The 23,008-nt window shown below is 43.2% G+C and overlaps 1 protein-coding gene and 1 pseudogene across 2 annotated transcripts in view; both read left to right on the top strand.

Annotated features, from left to right (window-relative positions):
• Positions 1–7,308, top strand: part of LOC309550642 (calpain-2 catalytic subunit-like) — a gene marked incomplete at both ends in the record, with an annotated part of 56,963 nt that extends 49,655 nt beyond the window's left edge. The window contains 3 exons of the mRNA XM_082250979.1: positions 2,879–2,890; positions 4,649–4,860; positions 7,149–7,308. Coding sequence (XP_082107105.1) covers positions 2,879–2,890; positions 4,649–4,860; positions 7,149–7,308 — 384 coding nt within the window. The remainder of the gene's footprint in view (positions 1–2,878; positions 2,891–4,648; positions 4,861–7,148) is intronic.
• Positions 7,309–7,609: 301 nt separating this feature from the next.
• On the top strand, positions 7,610–13,065 carry LOC309550641 (annotated as a pseudogene). The gene is made up of 2 exons: positions 7,610–7,633; positions 11,991–13,065. The product of its transcript is annotated as an uncharacterized misc_RNA (transcript).
• Positions 13,066–23,008: the final 9,943 nt, after the last annotated feature.

The raw sequence follows: 23,008 nt of genomic DNA, 5'->3' as shown, positions 1-23,008 counted from the left end.
GCAGTGCGGGCTGTGAAAGTATCACAGCCAGTCTTATTACTCAGTAGGAATTTCCCTTATTCCCTTATACTCCCCAGTCACGGAACCACGTCTCGGTTAGCTAGTCGCCGTGGGCGTGGTCAAATCGTGACAGAAGATTGTTGTTGAAAAATGCAAATGTCCATGGGCTCCCTTATTTGGTATTGTTATGTACTCTTGGGAACAGACATGTCAGGCCCCTTCTGGATAACTATCATGTGGTTAAAGAAGAAGAAGGGGTTGGGACTTTAAATGAGGTGCGCAGCAGACAGTTGGTAAATAGCTCTAATAATATGGAAGGCAAGTTTTTTATTAAATGGCCTCTGTCTTCAGCAGATTATAAAATATTTTACATAATTGCAACAATTCATTTGATTAAACATATTCAGCAATAATATGATTGAATCATATCATGCTAACATATGGATAAGGGTTAAGAGCTGATTGCATAGGAAATCTCAGTAAACAATACAATATTGGTTCATGATAGGCAAATATTCATATAAAATAAACATATGATTTTGACAGAAGAATGGTACCTGAAAATGCTCGACGTGTTTCGTGGAATTCGCTCCACTTCCTCAGGAGCAGGTGCAAGTAGCGTCTCTACAAAAAGTATATAAACAACAATGTAGCAGGATAATTGACAAAAAATCTAGAGGGGGGAGGGGGGCCCCATCAGAATGGAACAGTGCCCTTCACAAATTTACAAATCAGCTCAGAGTTCAACACGTGGTGCTTAGGACCGGGGTTGTCTGGAGACGTCCCAAACTACCCTTTTCTTTGGATGACTGCATGTGCTAACACTGTCACTGCTTCCCATTTTACTTGCTGAGTCGATTGATACATGATTCATACAGTCCACAGTAGTTATAGGCTGACACAGCATTGCAGTCTGGGTAAATAAAGATAAGACAGAATCTGAAAAAACATATTAGTCCTATGGCTAACTCTGAATTAAAGAAAACGCAATGAATGCAACTCTGTAATATATATACCCACAAGGAGCAGGTTAGCTGTACTGCAGTGCTCACGTGCTAATAAGGGGCATACTAGAAGCGAGGAGCAAAGTGACAGAGAGATAAGCTCATCAGTCTACTGCTTCTCTTTTCACTGTCCAGTCACAGGCTGGGGGAGTGACAAGATCTGAAAGTGTTACTGAACTGCAGCAAAGAAAAATCAGGTCTCCTGTCTTGCCAGATCAGATCATGCCAGAGCTGTACTGTGTGGCAGAGCTGTGCAAAGCTCTGGACTGGATAGACAGAAAAACAAATCATTTGGCATGTTCAGTAGCTACAATGTAAAGTAGTGAGTGTACAGCTTGTATAACAGTGTGAATTTGCTGTCCCCTCAAAATAACTCAACACACAGCCATTAATGTCTAAACCGCTGGTAAAAAAGTGAGTACACCCTTAAGTGGGCCCAAAGTGTCAATATTTTGTGTGGCCACCATTATTTTCCAGCACTGCCTTAACCCTCTTGGGCATGGAGTTCACCAGAGCTTCACAGGTTCTACTCCTCCATGATGATATCACGGAGCTGGTGGATGTTAGAGACCTTGCGCTCCTCCACCTTCTGTTTGAGGATGCCCCACAGATGCTCAGTAGGGTTTAGGTCTGGAGACATGCTTGGCCAGTCCATCACGTTTACCCTCAGCTTCTTTAGAAAGGCAGTGGCCATCTTGGAGGTGTGTTTGGGGTCATTATCATGTTGGAATACTGCCCTGCGGCCCAGTTTCCGAAGGGAGTAGATCGTGCTCTGCTTCAATATGTCACAGTACATGTTGGCATTCATGGTTTTCTCTATAAACTGTAGCTCCCCAGTGCTGACAGCACTCATGAAGCCCCAGACCATGACACTCCCACCACCATGCTTGACTGTAGGCAAGACACACTTGTCTTTGTACTCCTCACCTGGTTGTTGCCACACACACTGGACAACATCTGAACTAAATAAGTTTATCTTGGTCTCATCAGACCACAGGACATGGTTCCAGTAATCCATGTCCTTAGTCTGCTTGTCTTCAGCAAACTGTTTGTGGGCTTTCTTGTGCATTATCTTTAGAAGAGGCTTCCTTCTGGGACGAGAGCCATGCAGACAAATTTGATGCAGTGTATGGCGTATGGTCTGAGCACTGACAGGCTGACCCCCCCTCCCCTTCAACCTCTGCAGCAATGCTGGCAGCACTCATACATCTATTTCCAAAAGACAACTTCTGGATAGGATGCACAGACACTCAACTTCTTTGGTCCACCATGGCGAGGCTTATTCTGAGTGGAACCTGTTCTGTTAAACTGTTGTATGGTCTTGACCACCGTGCTGCAGCTCAATTTCAGGATCTTGGCAATCTTCTTATAGCCTAGGCCATCTTTATGTAGAGCAACATTTCTTTTTTTCAGATCCTCAGAGAGTTCTTTGCCATGAGGTGCCATGTTGAACTTCCAGTGACCAGTATGAGAGAGTGAGAGCGATAACACCAAATTTAACACACCTGCTTCCATTTCACACCCAGGACCTTGTAACACTAACGAGTCACATGACACCGGTGAGTGAAAATGGCTAATTGGGCCCAATTTGGACATTTCCACTTAGGAATGTACTCACTTTTCTTGCCAGCGGTTTAGACATTAATGGCTGTGTGTTGAGTTATTTTGAGGGGACAGCAAATTTACACTGTTATACAAGCTGTACACTCACTACTTTACATTGTAGCAAAGAGTAATTTCTTCAGTGTTGTCACATGAAAAGATATAATAAAATATTTACAAAAATGTGAGGGGTGTACTCCCTTTTGTGAGATACTGTATGTAGATTTGTTACTGACATATAATAATTCCCACTTTATCATTTCTTATTTCAGGTCCCACCCCAGGTATGTTGATATTTTATAGTTTCCTGCCTCGATCAAGATTTAAGATCACATTTATTATTTTAGAAGGTGAGTGTAAATATATGACAGCATATAGTCATGAAGTACTGTATATATTACTCCCTAGTTACTGTTTAATCCTGGTGGTCAAGTGGCCAAGTTTGAGTAGCCTAGAATCTGTGTTTTCAGAGGGCTGAATAAAAAAAAAGAAACAACAGATTCCCCTATCCACACAAAGGAGGAGGATGGAAGAAACCATCCAGCTGAAACATTGTACACTGACAGCGGCTGCAGCAGGGACGGACACAAACTGATCAACATTTTCCCAGTCTCTAACAAACTGTTCAGTGTATGGCCAGCTTTAGATCCCCTATAAAGCATTTTTTTTTTTGCTGTCTGTATTCTATTGGAGAGATTTCCCCACCTCCTGCCCCAGAGACATAACAAGAAATAAAAGGAAATCTCCCCAAAGCCAGGTAGAATGCCCTCTTTGACATTTTGTTACTGAAACAAGTGTTCCCATGGGAAGATTTGCTCTACTTTTCTGGTGACACCGGTAAATTTCTGGACTTCCTGGATGGTCAACAGGACAAATAAAGAGGGTAGTCTCCCCAAACGAGACACAGACAGAGATAAAAACCCATCACTATTCTATCTTAAAAAAAAAAATAGTTTGGCTGTAGATGCGCTTTAACTATTTACCGACCAGGGACATATCGGTACTTTGCTGGAATGGAAGCGTGATATCTCTGTCATCACTGCAGCTGCAGCAATGATCAAGATAACATTTTCTTCTTCTGGCATTTCCCTTCACTGTAAAAGTAATCCTAGTGGCTTACACCCCCTTCCCGCCACCGCCGTGCGATCGGGAAGCCCAGTAAGGATGCGACCAGTGGCATCCAGTTCCTGGGACACAGTGAGAGGAACTGATGTTGCTCCTCCCCCTATGTGATGACAGAAACCGGAAGCGAAGAGGATTTTGTCACTTCTGGTTTTGGTCTCGTGTAAACAAACCGTTACCGGCTTGAACAAGCATCTGATCAAGCTGATTTTGGTTTGATCAGATGCTTTGGAGGCCAGAGGAGAGATATAAGGTCTAAAAGACCCCAGATCTCTCCATAAAGAGAATCTATCATGGCCCATGCTATCACAAGGGTTGTTCATCAAATAAATTATAAAATGAATAATAAAAAATAAATTAAAGCGCCCCCGTTCCCCCATGCGCACGTAGGTCCCACACGCATATGTAAACGGCAATTGAACGTCAGTATGAGGGAAATAATTTTAGCTCTAGACCTCCTCTGTTGCTTTAAACTGGTAACCTAAAAACTTTTTTTGATGTGCCACCTAGGGAGATTTTTAGGTACCGTAGTTTGCCCCGTTCCACAGGCAGATGCTTTTTTAAAGTGTGACATGTTTGGTATCTATCATATTTTATATTTTACCAAACAATTGGGTATCATATTGTGTTTTTTTTGCATTAAAATTCATTAAAGTGCATTTTTTTTTTAAATTGCATTTCAAAAACTACGGAGCAAATACCGTGTGACATAAAAAATCGCAAAAAAACATCATTTTATTCTCTAGGGCCCCTACCTAAAAGAATATACGGTATAATGTTTGGGGGTTTTAAGTATTTTTCTTGCAAAAAAAATCTAGATTTGTTACATGTAGGTGTTAAGTGTCAGCATAGGCCCGATGTTGAAGTGGTTACTACATCTAAAGCCACATTTTTTGGTGGATGCTATGCTTTTGTTGCAGATGCAAGGACAGACCAATGTTCACCTGAATAGAGATTTCTTTCTGCGGAACAAGGCCAAAGATCTCTCAGACACCTTCATAAATCTTCGAGAGTTTCTGAACAGGTTTCGACTGCCGGCTGGGGAATATATCATTGTACCATCGACCTTAGAACCCTATAAAGTGGGAGACTTCTGTGTGCGAGTTTTCTCAGAGAAGAGTGCAGAGTCACAGTAAGTATCCCATGATAATAACCTGGCTTGCAGTTGAGGTTTGGCCAGCCTACAGAAGAACCAAATTCAGACTTTATGCAAAAGAGCTGTGATCTGGAAAAGTGGACCTTTCTCTATATATGGCCATAGCATCTATTTTGTTCTTGGCATCTTATTAGATGGGAAGAGTAATCAATTACACAAAAGAAGTTCTGCCTGTGTTATAGTTAATCATCCACGTGCCAGTATTCCACATTTTTCTACATTTCATAAACACTGACATCCAAGAGGATGGGGCTGTAGATCAGGTGTGTGTGGAGGAAGGGGTGAGGGGAATACAGCTTTGGTTTTCAGCATCTTCACATGACAGGAGAATGTGACCGGCTCTCATTGGAGCTGGTTCACGCATGTCTGGGGCGGCCGCTGTGTGTTTTTGGGCCCAGTCCAAGTGCAAATTCATGCAATGATTTGGACCTGAATCACACCTGAATTGGTGAACAGAAATGTGCCGGACCCCATGCTGGGAACCACGGCCGCACATATGTGAACCCGGCTGTAGTACGGGTCTATATTCATTATTGATTTACAAAGAACTTGGTATTAGTTGTTATTAACTATGATAGTTTTAAGTGATCATTTCTTATACAAACCCAATTCCAAAAAAGTTGGGACACTGTACAAATTGTGAGTAAAAAAGGAATGGACTCATTTATAAATCTCATAAATGTATATTTTATTCACAATATCATATATATAACATATCAAATGTTGAAAGTGAGACATTTTGAAATGTCATGCCAAATATTGGCTCATTTTGGATTTCATGAGAGCTACACATTCCAAAAAAGTTGGGACAGGTAGCAATAAAAGGCCGGAAAAGTTACATGTACATATAAGGAACAGCTGGATGACCAATTTGCAACTTATTTGGTCAATTGGCAATATGATTGGGTATAAAAAGAGCCTCTCAGAGTGGCAGTGTCCCTCAGAAGTCAAGATGTGCAGAGGATCACCAACTCCCCCAATGCTGCGGCGAAAAATAGTAGAGCAATATCAGAAAGGAGTTTCTCAGAGAAAAATTGCAAAGAGATTGAAGTTATCATCATCTACAGAGCATAATATCAACCAAAGATTCAGAGTCTGGAACAATCTCTGTGCGTAAGGGTCAAGGCGAAAAATAATTTGGATGCCCGTAATCTTCGGGCCCTTATACGGCACTGCATCACATACAGGAATGCTACTGTAATGGAAATCACAACATGGGTTTAGGAATACTTCCAGAAAACATTGTCGGTGAACACAATCCACCGTGCCATTCGCCGTTGCCAGCTACAACTCTATAGGCCAAAAAAGAAGCCAAATCTAAACATGATCCAGAAGCACAGGCGTTTTCTCTGGGCCAAGGCTTATTTAAAATGATCTGTGGCAAAGTGGAAAACTGTTCTGTGGTCAGACTAATCAAAATGTGAAGTTCTTTTTGGAAAACTGTGACGCCATATCATCCGGACTAAAGAGGACAAGGACAACCCAAGTTGTTCTCAGCGCTCAGTTCAGAAGCCTGCATCTCTGATGGTATGGGGTTGCATGAGTGCGTGTGGCATGGGCAGCTTACACATATGGAAAGGCACCATCATTGCTAAAAGGTATATCCAAGTTCTAGAACAACATATGCTCCAATCTAGATGTTGTCTCTTGCAGGGAAGACCTTGCATTTTCCAATATGACAATGCCAGACCACATACTGCATCAATTACAACATCATGGCTGCGTAGAAGAAGGATCCGGGTACTGAAATGGCCAACCTGCAGTCCAGATCTTTCACCCATAGAAACATTTGGCGCATCATAAAGAGGAAGATGCAAGAAAGAAGACCTAAGACAGTTGAGCATGAGCAACTAAAAACCTGTATTAGACAAGAATGTGACAGCATTCCTATTCCTAAACTTGGGCAACTTGTCTCCTCAGTCCCCAGACGTTCGCAGACTGTTATAAAAAGAAGAGGGGATGTCACACAGTGGTAAACATGGCCTTGTATCAACTTTTTTGAGATGTGTTGATGCCATAAAATTTAAAATCAATTTTATTTTTCCCTTAAAATTATACATTTTCTCAGTTTAAACATTTGATATGTCATCTATGTTGTATTCTGAATAAAATCTTGAAATTTGAAACTTCCACATCATTGCATTCGGTTTTTCTTCACAATTTGTACAGTGTCCCAACTTTTTTGGAATCAGGTTTGTATATACATTTCTGTATACTGAATGGCTCTGCCATTTTTGCATACATTGATCTTTCTGACCTCACAGATGGTTACATTGTCTCAGGACCGTTATAGCCATTCTTTTATTAGAACTGGATGAAACCAGCTTATTGGTTCCTTTTTTCATTCATAAAATACAATACATGCTTGAGATGAATCAGAACCTCGTCCACGACATACAAGAGATTCGATGCTTGGAGATATAGAGATTGTCGATTCCAGAACTTTCTGATGACTTCAGAAGTTGAGGGGTTCTCTGGATTGAAACTGAATTTGAATTTATTTGTTTTATCATCTGTATTCCATCTTTAATCTTTTAGTAAATCTTTTTATTACTATACTACTTGTCTGTGGTCTTAATTATTGTACTTCATCCATAAATCTGAAAGGGTAAATATATGAACCTGCCAATAAATGAATATATGTAACATGAAAATTAACCCTTTGTTACATAAATGGCGCTGTGAGCAGGATGTTTTAACCCTTTCAGTGCTGGTTAGAAGTGCAATGATTAATCCTAGTAATACTGCTGTAAATTGTAATGCTTTATGAGATATCGGAAACTGTAATATTAGTGTGTACTGTGATAGGTTTGTTGCTATCTTTGCTTTGGTGGCATTAGGATGTTTAAATAGGTAAACAGATTGAAGGGGGGAGACAGTCGAAAGAGCCCCATCCCAGAGTGGGCAGATTCTAGACACTGGTCTACTGGCTCGTGAATTGATCAAGTATCAGGATCAGTGGCAGCTGGTGCTCCAAATTTTTGGGGGGGCGAAAACAGAAAAATGTAATAGGCATTGCTTTGCGGCAAAAAACGCTGTAAAAAATTGTGTGACTTTGAGGTCGCAAAAGCGTGAAAGGGGGCTTCAGTAATTAAGGTATAGTGTGCCCCCTTTCAATGCACAGTGACCAGCGTGCCCCCTTTCAATGCACAGTGACCAACGTGCCCCATTTCAATGCACAGTGACCAGCGTGCCCCCTTTCAATGCACAGTGACCAGCGTGCCCTCTTTCAATGCAGTGACCAGTGTTCATGTCCCCTTCAATGCAGAGATCAGCGTACATGTCCCCAATGCAGAGACCAGCATACATGCCCCCAATGCAGTAACCAGCGTACATGCTCCCAATGCAGTGACCAGCATACCATTCCCCCAATGTAGTGACCAGCGTACATGCCCCCAATGCAGTGACCAGCGTACATGCCCCCAATGCAGTAACCAGCGTACATGCCCCTAATGCAGAGATCAGCGTGCGTGCCCCCTTCAATGCAGTGACCAGCATACATGCCCCCAATGCAGTGACCAGCGTACATGCCCCCAATGCAGTGACCAGCATACATGCCCCCAATGCAGTGACCAGCATACATGCCCCAAATACAGAGATCAGCGTGCATGCCCCCAATGTAGTGACCAGCATACATGCCCCCAATGCAGAGATCAGCGTGTGCATGCCCCCAATGTAGTGACCAGCATACATGCCCCCAATGCAGAGATCAGCGTGCATGCCCCCAATGTAGTGACCAGCATACATGCCCCCAATGCAGAGATCAGCGTGCATGCCCCCAATGTAGTGACCAGCATACATGCCCCCAATGCAGAGATCAGCATGCGTGCGCCCAATGTAGTGACCAGCATACATGCCCCCAATGCAAAGATCAGCGTGTGTGCCCCCAATGTAGTGACCAGCATACATGCCCCCAATGTGGTGACCAGCATACATGCCCCCAATGCAGAGATCAGTGTGCGTGCCCCCAATGTAGTGACCAGCATACATGCCCCCAATGCAGAGTTCAGCGTGCGTGCCCCCTTCAATGCAATGAACATTGTGCTGTGCCCCCATCAATGCAGAGTTCAGCGTGCATGGCCCACCCACCCCCCCCCCCCCGAGAGCAGTGCACTTACCTGGAGCCCTGGAGCAGCCCGGCGGCAACAGCTTCTCTTGTCTTCAGTCCCGGACTCCCGGCGGGTGGCTTCTTCTCACTCCGGGGGCGCGTCTTCTCTTGTCCTCCTGCTCCCGCCTCCTCCTCAGCCAATGGCATGGGGTTTGCCATGCGACCAATCAGGAAGTCGGTATTAGACCGGCTTCCTGATTGGCCAGGAGGAGGATCGGTGTGACAATAGCGAATTTTAATTCGCTATTGTCACACAATGGGTGGGCTCTGGGCGCACTGCTCTGCGCCCCGGGACCACCCTTTGCATCACCCTATTAGAGTCTCTGGCTCTAATCAGGTGATTTAAAAAAAAAAAAAACATTAAGCTCCATGTGTCCGGTGCCCTGCATGCAGATTAGGGGGCCGGACGCATGGATGTATACACCAGCCATCACTGATCAGGGTGCAATTAAAGTGGAAGACCCCCGCCATTGTCTCCTGAATCTTTATTTGTCTCGATGTTCAAAATCGGAACAGAAAGCTGCATCTATATTAGGGGACTTCAGTAATTAAGGTATAGTGTGCCCCCTTTCAATGCAGAGTGACCAGCGTGCCCCATTTCAATGCACAGTGACCAGCGTGCCCCCTTTCAATGCACAGTGACCAGTGTGCCCCCTTTCAATGCAGTGACCAGTGTACATGCCCCCTTCAATGCAGAGATCAGCGTACATGCCCCCAATGCAGAGACCAGCATACAGTGGATACGGAAAGTATTCAGACCCCCTTAAATTTTTCACTCTTTGTTATATCGCAGCCATTTGCTAAAATCATTTAAGTTCATTCTTCTTCCTCATGAATGTACACATAGCACCCCATACTGACAGAAAAACACAGAATTGTTGACATTGTTGCAGATTTATTAAAAAAGAAAAACTGAAATATCACATGGTCCTAAGTATTCAGACCCTTTGCTGTGACACTCATATATTTAACTATATTTAGTTCTTCTTCTGATCATCCTTGAGATGGTTCTACAGCTACATTTGAGTCCAGCTGTGTTTAATTATACTGATTGGACTTGATTAGGAAAGCCACACACCTGTCTATATAAGACCTTCCAGATCACAATGCATGTCAGAGCAAATAAGAATCATGAGGTCAAAGGAACTGCCTGAAGAGCTCAGAGACAGAATTGTGGCAAGGCACAGATCTGGCCAAGGTTACAAAAAGATTTCTGCTGCACTTAAGGTTCCTAAGAGCACAGTGGCCTCCATAATCCTCAAATGGAAGACGTTTGGGATGACCAGAACCCTTCCTAGAGCTGGCCGTCCAGCCAAACTGAGCTATCGGGGGAGAAGAGCCTTGGTGAGAGAGGTAAAGAAGAACCCAAAGATCACTGTGGCTGAGCTCCAGAGATGCAGTCAGGAGATGGGAGAAAGTTGTAGAAAGTCAACCATCACTGCAGCCCTCCACCAGTCGGGGCTTTATGGCAGAGTGGCCCGACGGAAGCCTCTCCTCAGTGTAAGACACATGAAAGCCCGCATGGAGTTTGCTAAAAAACACCTGAAGGACTCCAAGATGGTGAGAAATAAGATTCTCTGGTCTGATGAGGCCAAAATAGAACTTTTTGGCCCTAATTCTAAGCGGTATGTGTGGAGAAAACCAGGCACTGCTCATCACCTGTCCAATACAGTCCCAACAGTGAAGCATGGTGGTGGCAGCATCATGCTGTGGGGGTGTTTTTCAGCTGCAGGGACAGGACGACTGGTTGCAATCGAGGGAAAGATGAATGCGGCCAAGTACAGGGATATCCTGGACAAAAACCTTCTCCAGAGTGCTCTGGACCTCAGACTGGGCCGAAGGTTTACCTTCCAACAAGACAATGACCCTAAGCACACAGCTAAAATAACGAAGGAGTGGCTTCACAACAACTCCGTGACTGTTCTTGAATGGCCCAGCCAGAGCCCTGACTTAAACCCAATTGAGCATCTCTGGAGAGACCTAAAAATGGCTGTCCACCAACGTTTACCATCCAACCTGACAGAACTGGAGAGGATCTGCAAGGAGGAATGGCAGAGGATCCCCAAATCCAGGTGTGAAAGACTTGTTGCATCTTTCCCAAAAAGACTCCTGGCTGTATTAGATCAAAAGGGGGCTTCTACTAAATACTGAGCAAAGGGTCTGAATACTTAGGACCATGTGATATTTCAGTTTTTTCTTTTTTAATAAATCTGCAACAATGTCAACAATTCTGTGTTTTTCTGTCAGTATGGGGTGCTATGTGTACATTCATGAGGAAGAAGAATGAACTTAAATGGTTTTAGCAAATGGCTGCAATATAACAAAGAGTGAAAAATTTAAGGGGGTCTGAATACTTTCCGTACCCACTGTACATGCCCCCAATGCAGTAACCAGCGTACATGCCCCCAATGCAGTGACCAGCATACCATTCCCCCAATGCAGTGACCAGCATACATGCCCCCAATGCAGTGACCAGCATACATGCCCCCAATGCAGAGATCAGCGTGCGTGCCCCCTTCAATGCAGTGACCAGCATACATGCCCCCAATGCAGTGACCAGCGTACATGCCCCTAATGCAGTGACCAGCGTACATGCCCCCAATGCAGTGACCAGCATACATGCCCCCAATGCAGTGACCAGCATACATGCCCCAAATACAGAGATCAGCGTGCATGCCCCCAATGTAGTGACCAGCATACATGCCCCCAATGCAGAGATCAGCGTGTGCATGCCCCCAATGTAGTGACCAGCATACATGCCCCCAATGCAGAGATCAGCGTGCGTGCCCCCAATGTAGTGACCAGCATACATGCCCCCAATGCAGAGATCAGCGTGCATGCCCCCAATGTAGTGACCAGCATACATGCCCCCAATGCAGAGATCAGCGTGCGTGCCCCCAATGTAGTGACCAGCATACATGCCCCCAATGCAAAGCTGCATCTATATTAGGGGGCTTCAGTAATTAAGGTATCTATATTAGGATGGATATTTTTGCAGGCGCTCATTAATGAGACAAAAAAGAGGGAAGCTGTTGAGATGGAACTGCAGGCAGCACCAGATCAACTTCAAATCCTAAAGGAATGTTTTAGATCCTCCGAAAAACATAGGGAGGAAATGGAAACACAGTTTTCAGAGTATGTAGTGAGAACTGTGAATAAGCAGCGTAGGAAAAAAGTTAGGAGATTACCAGGAAATAATGCTGCAGTAAAAGTACGTACCCTGGTTACTAGATGTGACTGGGAGGAATTAGCCTACTGGTCTAGATCAGACACAGATGAAGAAATCAAAATTGTTGATGAGTTAAAAGAAGACAAGGCTCATCCTATTGTTACAACTAGACAAAGAAGAGAGGTAACTGAACGTGCTAGTAATTCTCTTTCATCATCTGAAGAGGTATCACATTCCGCGCAGGCTGCTGAACAACAGTATACAGAAGAGACGAGGTCTTACACAGCAGGAGAGCTAACAGAGTTATGACAAAAGTTTGCACAGAGACCTGGAGAAAGTTTGCTGACAGGGGTTCTGCGTGTGGGACCTAGGGGGAGATGGAATTATTTTGTCTAACAGAGAGGCTGTAGAATTAGGTAGCATGGCGAAAGATTCAAGAGTGAGACTTTAGCTGCGCAGAGCTAGAGACACTACTGTTGTATTCTCTCTATTGCATCTGATAAGAGATTCTATAGTCCAAGTTCCTGACACTCCTTCAGAACTTATGGATTTAACTCCTTGGCGCACAATATGAGAAGGAATTCACAGGCTGCGAGAGTATGGGTGTGTAAGTGGATTGATTGCAGATCCTCTGGTAGAAACTCTTACTGTGCATGATAATTGGACAAGACCTGATATGGCTTTGTTCAAGGCACATATGAGAAATAAGTTGCTGGCTGGTGCTTTTTCACACTTAAAAGCTCCATTGTTTACAATGTTGAGTTCTATTGATGCGAAGAAGGAGAAGGTGCAAGAGGCAGCTACTTTACTAGGACAATTAGCAGAACTGGAGAGTGTCGGAGTCAGGGTTAAACAAAGGAATGTGGAGGAGAAAATTACCGTAGGGAAGCTGAAGATTACATGAAAGCAGTTATTTTTAGATCTTTTGCAGAGTGGTGTATCAATATCAGATATTGATTGCATCTCAACAGGTTCTCTATTAAAACAATGGAAAGATTTACATCTCAAGAGAAATTAAAATCTAGCTTGCCTAAGAGGATGGCAACCAGTGATGTTGAGGATATCTTTGTCTTTCCTCCTGCCCCTCCTGTGGAGAGAAAGCCAAACCCTTATGGGGCGGCAGCAGAAGAGTTAATGAAGCACAAAAAGAAATTTGAACGCAGAGGATGGGAAGTGCCCACTCCTCTGGAGTGACAGGCGGGCGAGTCCTCTGGTTCAAGTTAACATGCTGAAACCAGGGGATCACCACCCATATGTATCAGTGGCAATATATTGGCAAGGACAACACAGACCACAAAGAGTTCCTGCCCTGTTAGACACTGGAGCTGAAGTTACTTTGTTTCACAGTATAAAAAGTAAAAACCATCAGAGTACAGGGGTAGTGGCAGTTGAAAGGCTGGGAGGACAACACACTTGGGCTCACAAGGTGTACTGCAGATTGCAAATTGGAAAAGGCCCCATATTTAAGGCACAAGTTCTAATATCTGAGCTACCTTATAACATACTGGGAATGGATATCTTGAGGGGTCAGATAATCCAAACCGATGCAGGTGTGTTTTCATTTGGTAACTCAGTGCATTCTTTCTTTGTGTCTGCAGTAAAACCTATCATCAGGGGACATGCCAAGTAGACGCCAGTGTACATTCCTCCGCCCAAACACCCTGTGAATCTTAAGCAGTATCACATACCTGGAGGACACAAAGAAGTGACTGACACAATACAGGCCTTGCTGGATGTAGGAGTATTCAGGCCTGCAGTGAGCCCCTTTAACTCACCTATCTTTCCTGTAAGAAAACCGGATGGAACTTATAGGATGACCATAGACTATCGAGGGTTAAACAAAGTGGCTCCACCTCTTGCAGCTGTGGTCCCAGATATGGCGTCACTTGTAGATACTGTTTTTTAAACCGCTGGAGAATAGCATGCAGTGTTGGATTTAGCAAACACATTTTTCTCCATAGCTATTGATGAGAAATCACAAGATTAATTTGCTTTTACCTGGGAAGGAAAACAACATACAGCCACTGTTGTCCCTCAGGGCTACTAACATAGTCCAACAATTTGCCATGGATTGGTAGCCAGGGATCTGGCTATGTTACCAAAACTGGACTGTAAATTATATCATTATATTGAGGATATCATGCTCGCTGGTAATACAGAAGGACAAGTAAGACAAGACTTGACTACAGTGCAGGCTCATATGCAAAACAGAGGATCAGCCATTAACCCTACAAAGATTCAAGGACCAGTTATGAGTGTCAAATTTCTAGGAATGATTTGGTCTGGGCCCATCAAGACTGTTCCACAACCTGCTAGACTCTATTGCAGCATTGAAGCCTCCCAAAAATGTGAGGCTCAGAGTTTACTCAGTTTACTGGGCTTTTGGGGACCTTTCATTCCTCAATTAGGCCTGATTCTCCGGCCAATCTACAATGTTACTCGGAAAAAGACTGTATTTTTATGGGGACCAGACCAGTAGTTGGCACTGACACTGCCAAAGAGACTGTAAGAACACATCACTCATTAGGTCCCTTGAAACCAGATCAGCCTTTCATCCTAGATGTGACTGCAACTGAACATGGAATGTCATGGGGTCTGGGGCAGAAAGGCCCAAATCCAAGAGATCGGAAGATACCATTGGGATTCTAGTCCAAACAGTTCACTGCTGCACCGAGAAAGTACAGCCCTTTGGAGAAGCAGTTGCTGGCTGCCTATACTGCCTTACAACATGTGGAAGCAACAACAAAGCAGCAGTCAGTGACAGTGAGTACTGTAAGTGAAATAAAATCCGCGCTAAGGTTATCAGAGGATTAAAATAATATATGCACAGATCAGCTGCAGCCTACCCTAAACTATTGTCCGAGGACTATATAAAATGATGTATAAAAATTGGGGTATTGGCGCTGCTTGGTCTATAAAGTGCAAAACAGTGGAATAAATAAGTGTACAAACTGTGGATGTGTTGTTGACACACACAAATATTGATATATAAAATAGATAAATAATAAAAAATATATGTACAATATAAATACAATTGACAATAAATATAGTGCAGTAGTAGTGAATGGCCAACAAAGGCGTGACAAAAAGTGCAAGGTGCTTATCAAGACCAATTACTTAATAAAATAGGAAAATATGATGTGTATACAGCACCTAGTAAAATACAATACAAACAAATATATATATGACCGGCAGGAGGTGTAACCAAGTGCAAAAAACAGCGTCTCAATAAATAAATGTTAAAATAAAGAAGGTGCTTAGGTGAAATAAATGTGGACAGTAAGTGCTAGATAGTAGCCTTAAAAAAGAAGTAAAATATAAGCATAAAAGTATGCTAATAAAGAATGTGTGGTGAGTGAATAAGCATAAGAATATGCTATAGAAATACAATAAGTGAATGATACACCAAATAAATACAAATTAGTGTACAGAGAATTGATTAGAAGAGTGTGGCAGGAGATAATGTCCAATAAGCCAATAATTTAGAAAAAAGAAAAAACGAAAAAGAAAATAGTCCGTATATTAGTGGATGTGCCAACGAAGTGAAAAATGACCTTACGGTGACCCCCAAGGTGGGTGACTGGCGAGGTGCGGGGTGACCCCTAGTAAAAAGACCTACTAACCAGATATACCCACCCCACACAGGGGTATAGAGCGGGTATTTTTGGATATAGCTGAATGATCCTTCCTCTGGCTTCTTAATACCCTTCTGTATAGGGGAAGATGTATTGGACGGCCAGTGGTGATCCCAGATGTCCCAAAGGAGAACCAGGTTATGTGGGGTCCTCTCCTAGTAGTATGGGGTCCGGCGGTCCGTGGGTGAAGTCAAATCACTCGGAGGTGTATGGGTGGGAGGGTCACATAGGGCAAAGAAAGGCGCTGTCACATCACTTCCGGTTCCGGTATCCTGGTGGAACGCATTGCGTTCCAGGAAGCCATTACCACGCTCTGAATTGTATTTTTGATTGTGAGTACCCATCTTTTACTTATTGATTGAATAAAGGTGTTTAAGCGATATTGTCAGGGAAGAACTTGATAAAGAATGGCAAAGTTGCCAATTTCCAAAATGGCCATGCAGGACTGTCAGGAAATGACATATATGCTAATTCCAAAATGGCCATGTGGGACGTCCTAATTAGGGCCAATTATCAACACCCACTTCCTATATAAACTCAGCACTGGCTGCCATTCATTGCTGGATTATCTTCAGCTAGTACCTGATTGCCTTGTAACTCCTGCTTGATTGACTACCCGTTACCAACCCGGCTATCCTTGACTTGCTCTGGCTTTCTCCTGCTCTGAACCCGGCTTGCCTTACGGACTTCTCCCTGCCTGCTCCTGATTGACTACCTGTGTTTGACCCTCGGCCTGGCTTCTGACCTTGATTTGCACTAACCTGCCTGCACTTCCAGTGATCCAAGTGACTGTCTTTCCTACTGCGGATCCGAGTCCTGACACAGCTACACCTGCAGGCAACCTGTGCACCTTTGGGCACAGCACCCTCTGTCACCATCTCCAGGGGTGCTCTGCACTCAGCCGCAAGGGGAGCCCTCTCGTCACCTCAGCCTCCAACCAGGTTTGTGACAGATATCACACTATCGAGCCTTTCTTTGCCCTATGTGACCCTCCCACCCATACACCTCCGAGTGATTTGACTTCACCCAGGGACCGCCGGACCCCATACTACTAGGAGAGGACCCCACATAACCTGGTTCTCCTTTGGGACATCTGGGATCACCACTGGCCGTCCAATACATCTTCCCCTATACAGAAGGGTATTAAGAAGCCAGAGGAAGGATCATTCAGCTATATCCAAAAATACCCGCTCTTTACCCCTGTGTGGGATGGGTATATCTGGTTAGTAGGTCTTTTTACTAGGGGTCACCCCGCACCTCGCCGGTCACCCACCTTGGGGTCACCGTAAGGTCATTTTTCACTTCGTTGGCACATCCACTAATATACGGACTATTTTCTTTTTCGTTTTTTCTTTTTTCTAAATTATTGGCTTATTGGACATTATCTCCTGCCACACTCTTCTAATCAATTCTCTGTACACTAATTTGTATTTATTTGGTGTATCATTCACTTATTGTATTTCTATAGCATATTCTTATGCTTATTCACTCACCACACATTCTTTATTAGCATACTTTTATGCTTATATTTTACTTCTTTTTTTAAGGCTACTATCTAGCACTTACTGTCCACATTTATTTCACCTAAGCACCTTCTTTTTTTTAACATTTATTTATTTATTTATTGAGACGCTGTTTTTTTTGCACTTGGTTACACCTCCTGCCGGTCATATATATATTTGTTTGTATTGTATTTTACTAGTTGCTGTATACACATCATATTTTCCTAATTTATTAAGTAATTGGTCTTGATAAGCACCTTGCACTTTTTGTCACGCCTTTGTTGGCCATTCACTACTACTGCACTATATTGTCAATTGTATTTATATTGTACATATATTTTTTATTATTTATCTATTTTATATATCAATATTTGTGTGTGTCAACAACACATCCACAGTTTGTACACTTATTTATTCCACTGTTTTGCACTTTATAGACCAAGCAGCGCCAATACCCCAATTTTTATACGACAGTGAGTACTGACCTACCAATTTCTGGGTGGGTGAGACAAGAAGGCTTTCAAGCTCATACAAGTGTGGACACATGTAGTGGACTTTTGCAAGTTTATGCTACTAAACATGCTGATCAGAAGACAACCTTGAAACGTATGTTGACACAGCATTACGGCGTGCCTCAAGAAATCCAATCAGACCATGGCACACATTTTACGGGAGAAGCCGTTAAACAATGGGCAGAGGACCATGGTGTACACTGGGTGTTTCACATCCCCTATCATCCACAAGCAGCAGGTTTGATTGAGAGAATGAATGGTTTGCTTAAAGAGCAAAAAATAAATCTAACACCTAAACACACACTCGGGGGGTGGGATAAGGTGTTATAAGAAGCAGTGTACATTTTGAACAACAGATTGGTAGGACAGAGCACTCCTATGCAGCGAATGTTGGGAAGTAGTGTTGAAAGTGTAGGAGAATGGGTAGTGACTGTAATTACTAAAGGTCCAACAATTCCCGTAACTCAACCCATATCAGTTACAATGCTTCAAGATATGGAAGTAGGAGGGGGTGAGGGGGAAGTAAATCCTAAAAGAAAGGAAAAGGAGGCGCAAACACCTAGTGCATTACCCGTGGTACTGTTTAAAATAATTTAATAAAATGCTGAATGCATACTCACAAACATGAAGAATTAAAATCTTATTGCAAATTCCCGTCACCCATGTGTTGGACCATGTCCTGGAAATTGCGACCGCTAACACGTTTCGGGAGTCAAGCTCCCTTCGAGCTTGACTCCCGAAACGCGTTAGCGGTCGCAATTTCCAGGACATGGTCCAACACATGGGTGACGGGAATTTGCAATACGATTTTAATTCTTCATGTTTGTGAGTATGCATTCAGCATTTTATTAAATTATTTTAAACAGTACCACGGGTAATGCACTAGGTGTTTGCGCCTCCTTTTCCTTTCTTTTATGCATCCGTTTGGAGTTCCCTGCCTGAGGAGAGCAGCACACCAGTCTTCCCCTTCGGAGTGAGCGCTTGGCTGATACATTTGTTTGGAAGTAAATCCTAGCCCTCACTCTCACATATCAGTACCCACTGGCATTTTACAGTTAGATCCCACATGTGATTTGCAGTTCATTCCAGACTCTCAGTTGACTGAATGGTGTGAGTGTGATACAGAAGTGAAAAAAGATGTGCTGGGAGAATATTGTGTTACCATAATACCTTTATAAATAGGATGTCTGAAAAAAGGACAAAAAATAGGAGAGATAATAATAATACCAAAACATCTGCGGGTACAAGGAAAAATGTATTCTGTCCAATTAGGGACCAAGGTGTGGGTAGCCCCAAGTGTAGCTGAGAGGAGAAGAGTAAAAGGAAGGAAGGGAGAAATTGTGGCCTGGGGACCCGGGTCCACAGCTTTAGTTTTAATTGAACTGGAAGGCCAACCTATTTATGTTCCTATCCACAGATTGTTGCCATTGCCATGAGGACATCACTATGGCTTCAGATGATGACCAGCCTTGTTTTCAGTGGAACAGCACAGAAGAATTTTTCCACGAGACTCTGAAAGCAACAGCTCATGTTTTTAATGTTACAAACTGTTGGGTGTGTGGACAAACACCTCGTGCTGCACCTGAGGGCATACCATTATTTGGACTACCAGTTAATATTAGCTGGTTGCCTTTTGACGATCCTTGGAGAATATCAATAGTAAATGTTCCTTAATTGGGGATGAGTGTTACTCCTATATTTCAGATAGTAGTGAAAACATTGAGTCAGAATTAAGAGGCTTGAAAAGCTGTTAGTAAACTTCATTCTATATCTAATGATGGGATATTTGCAAAAATATAATTGGTAAATTGGGGCAACAAGTGGTTATATATATTGATATATATTGCATGGTTTATTTTATTAGCATTAGGAATTTTTATTATAGTCAAGATTATTTTTGTCTGTATTGAGGCTTTACCTATACGTAAGTCTGAAGATTATGTCTATGACCTTAGTTCCATGTAAATCAAGGGGTGGGATGTAGTACAGGTCTATATTCATAATTGATTTACAAATTGATTCTTAAAAATTGATTCTTTGATTCTTAAAAAAAATTGATTAATTGATTCTTAAAAAAACACACAATGGTACTTTATATCCCTTTTGTGTTTAATATTTATACCAAATCTTTATTTTACAAATAAAACATTTAATATTGGTTGCATTTGTGTTACAGAGCACTATAAGAGAGCACAGCAGGGGCTGTTTACTTTCAGACTTTTTTTTCTCTAATTGAAACCCCATGCAGCCCTGCACAGGCATGGAGGTTGTGGGATCTCTACTACCATTTTTCGGTTTGTTTATCTTTTAGCCATTTAAATGGCTGCTACCTATAAATGATATAGTTTTCATAGTGTTTTTTGTAAGTTTTAAGTAGCAAGGATATAATTAAAAGGATGGGTATAGACCGCTTCAAAATCACAATTGAGTACAAACAGAGGAAAGTTTGGGACTTTGAATGAGACATATAGATTGCCTCCATCCCTGGTTCAATGAGACATAAAGAAACGTTGGGACTTTGAATGAGGAGCAATGCAAAAAATTGGCCAAAAGTGATGAGTATGTAATAAAAATAGCAAAGTTTATTGCGGCTGCCACAGCATGTAGTACATGAAATACATATTGTCAATGAAATAACATAATAGAAAAACAGGACATTACCAACAGAGTCATAAACCAACAACATGAAATATGGTGATACAAATAAATGCATTACAATATTGATGTTTGAAAAAAGGTATATCATGGGAAGTGAAGAGAGTACAAAAATGAGGTAGGTATATTCAGCACAGTATTGGCATCATATTGCTCTAAGCGTTTCATAGACCAAGCTACTTCCTCAGGAGCGGATGCACAAAAGGGTGTCTAGAATAAATATACATCATAAGAAATAAGTAATGAACAGAAAGTGTAAATAAACAGGGACTGTCAAAGCGTCCAAAACGTCCATGATGGGAACTGAGGGAGTTGAACTCAAGGTACAAAACGTATGCAGGAACAACATTTGATAAGATCGCCATAAGGATGAGTAGGACAGCAAAATGGACAAGGCAACAAGGATTCTAGGGGTGAAACAACAGAGTGTGTGTATATATATATATATATATATATATATATATATATATATATATATATATATATATATATGTGTGTAACTATGTCAACATATAAAAATGCCAGACAGCATATAGTGGGTGACTAATGAGTGTTTTGGACGCTTTTGACAGTCGCTTGGACAGAAGAGCCTCTTCCTGCCTAAAGGTAGGCACGACTATCTCCACATTCTCATGAAAGACAGAGGTAACCTTTGGTCTTGCTTCCAACATAGGGATTAAGACTACCCTGTCTGGGAAAAAGGTTAGGAAGGGCTCCTGCACCCCTAAGGCTCCGATTTCAGAGACTCTCTTCGCGGATGTAATGGCTACCAAGAAAACGGTCACCAATGTCAATTCCCTGATGGTAAGAGTTTCATCTGTATCACAAATACGTTGTGATAGAAAATCCAGGACTAAGGGGAGATCCCACTTGGAGAACCTTGGCTTCTTCTGGAGTCTTACTGCCCCCTTGAAAAATTGTCGGACCAGAGTATGGCTAGCCCAAGAGATGCCAGTAAAAGCTGAAATAGCCAAAACCTGAACTCTAAGGGAGCTTACTGAAAGTGGAAGATCTAGACCAGACTGCAGAAAGCTCAACACATCCTGGATCTTGATGGATGAATGAGGGTTGGACCTTGCGGCCAGATGTGAGGAGAATCTTGACCAGATTCTTTCATACACCCCGTTGGTTGAACTCTGTCTGGCACTCAGAAGTGTAGAGAGAGCCTCTTTGGGGCACCCTAAGGCCTGTAACCTTCCCCTCTCAATAACCAAGCCTTCAGGTGTAGCCAGGCTGGACAAGGATGCAGTATGGCACCTTGTAATAGCAGATCTTGCCTGAGGGGCAGCGGGATCGGATCCTGAACACTGAGGAGTGTTAGAAGAGGGAACCAAGGCATGTTGGGCCAGAATGGTATCAACACTACTTCCGCTGTTTCTGACCTGAGTCTCCGGAGGAACTGTAGGATTATTGGAACTGGAGGGAAGGCATATGCCCTGCGGAACCTCCACCGATCCGTGTGGTTGTGAGGGGAGGCAAAGAGGTCAATCTCTGGGGAGAAACCCAGGGTCAGGATCCACTCGAAGACATCTTCGTGGAGAGACCACTTGTTGTCCAACTGCACACGAGATAGAAAATCGGCTTGGACATTTTGGACCCCGGAACATACACTGCCGACAGGTCGGACAAGTTCTTTTGCGCCCAGGCCATAATCGGTTCCACCTTTCGCAGCAAGGACCAACTGCGTGTCCCTCCTTGCTTCCTTATATATGTGACTGCCGAGGTGTTGTCCAGTCTGAGCATCACTGGAAGCCCTTTCGTCAAGTGATGGAACCATTGCAGAACTCGAAGAGCCGCCTGTAGCTCTAGAATGTTGGAAACTATTCCCCGAGAGGAAAAGTTCTATTTGCCCTGAGTCACTTCTGAGAGGCAATGGGCCCCCCATCCTTTGCTGCTGGCGTCCGAGGTCACAACAATCCATGAGGTTGGCACAAGAGAATGGCATCTCAGAAGATGTTCCCAATGTAGCCACCACGGAAGATTCGCCCTCATGGCCGGGGTCAGGAAGATGGACTGATCCAGATGCCAGGTGTCCCACTGTTGAAGAAAACCTTTCTGGAAGGGTCTCATTCTCCATAGAGCCCATTTTACCATGGGAGCCACAGCTACCATGGTCCCGATGATTCTCACTGACGCGCATGGAGGTGAGGAGATGAGAGGGCATGGAGAATTCTGTCCCGGACCACTGCGATTTTCTCCTCCGGAAGAGACACTGTCGTTGTCACTGTATTGAACAAGGCCCCGAGGTAGACGAGGGAATGGGTGGGAATTAGATGGCTCTTCTCTAAATTTAGCAGCCAACCGAACATTTGAAGGGTGGACACGACTTGGTCCAGGTGCACCAACAGCTGAGTTCTGTCTTGGGACAAGAGAAGAAGGTCGTCCAAATAGTGATGAAGACGAATGCCCTTTGTTCTCAACAGAGCTACCACAGCCAGCAAAACTTTCGAAAAGGTTCGTGGAGATGTGGAAAGCCTGAAGGGGAGACAAGTAAACTGCAGGTGCAATTGGCCGACTGAAAACCGGAGATATCTCTGGAAATC

Source organism: Pelophylax lessonae (genome assembly GCF_965119305.1).
Source record: "Pelophylax lessonae genome assembly, chromosome: 3".
Classification (NCBI taxonomy): Eukaryota; Metazoa; Chordata; class Amphibia; order Anura; family Ranidae; genus Pelophylax; species Pelophylax lessonae.
The sequence above is the reverse complement of the archived record's forward strand: the minus strand, read 5'-3'. Positions and strand labels throughout refer to the sequence as shown.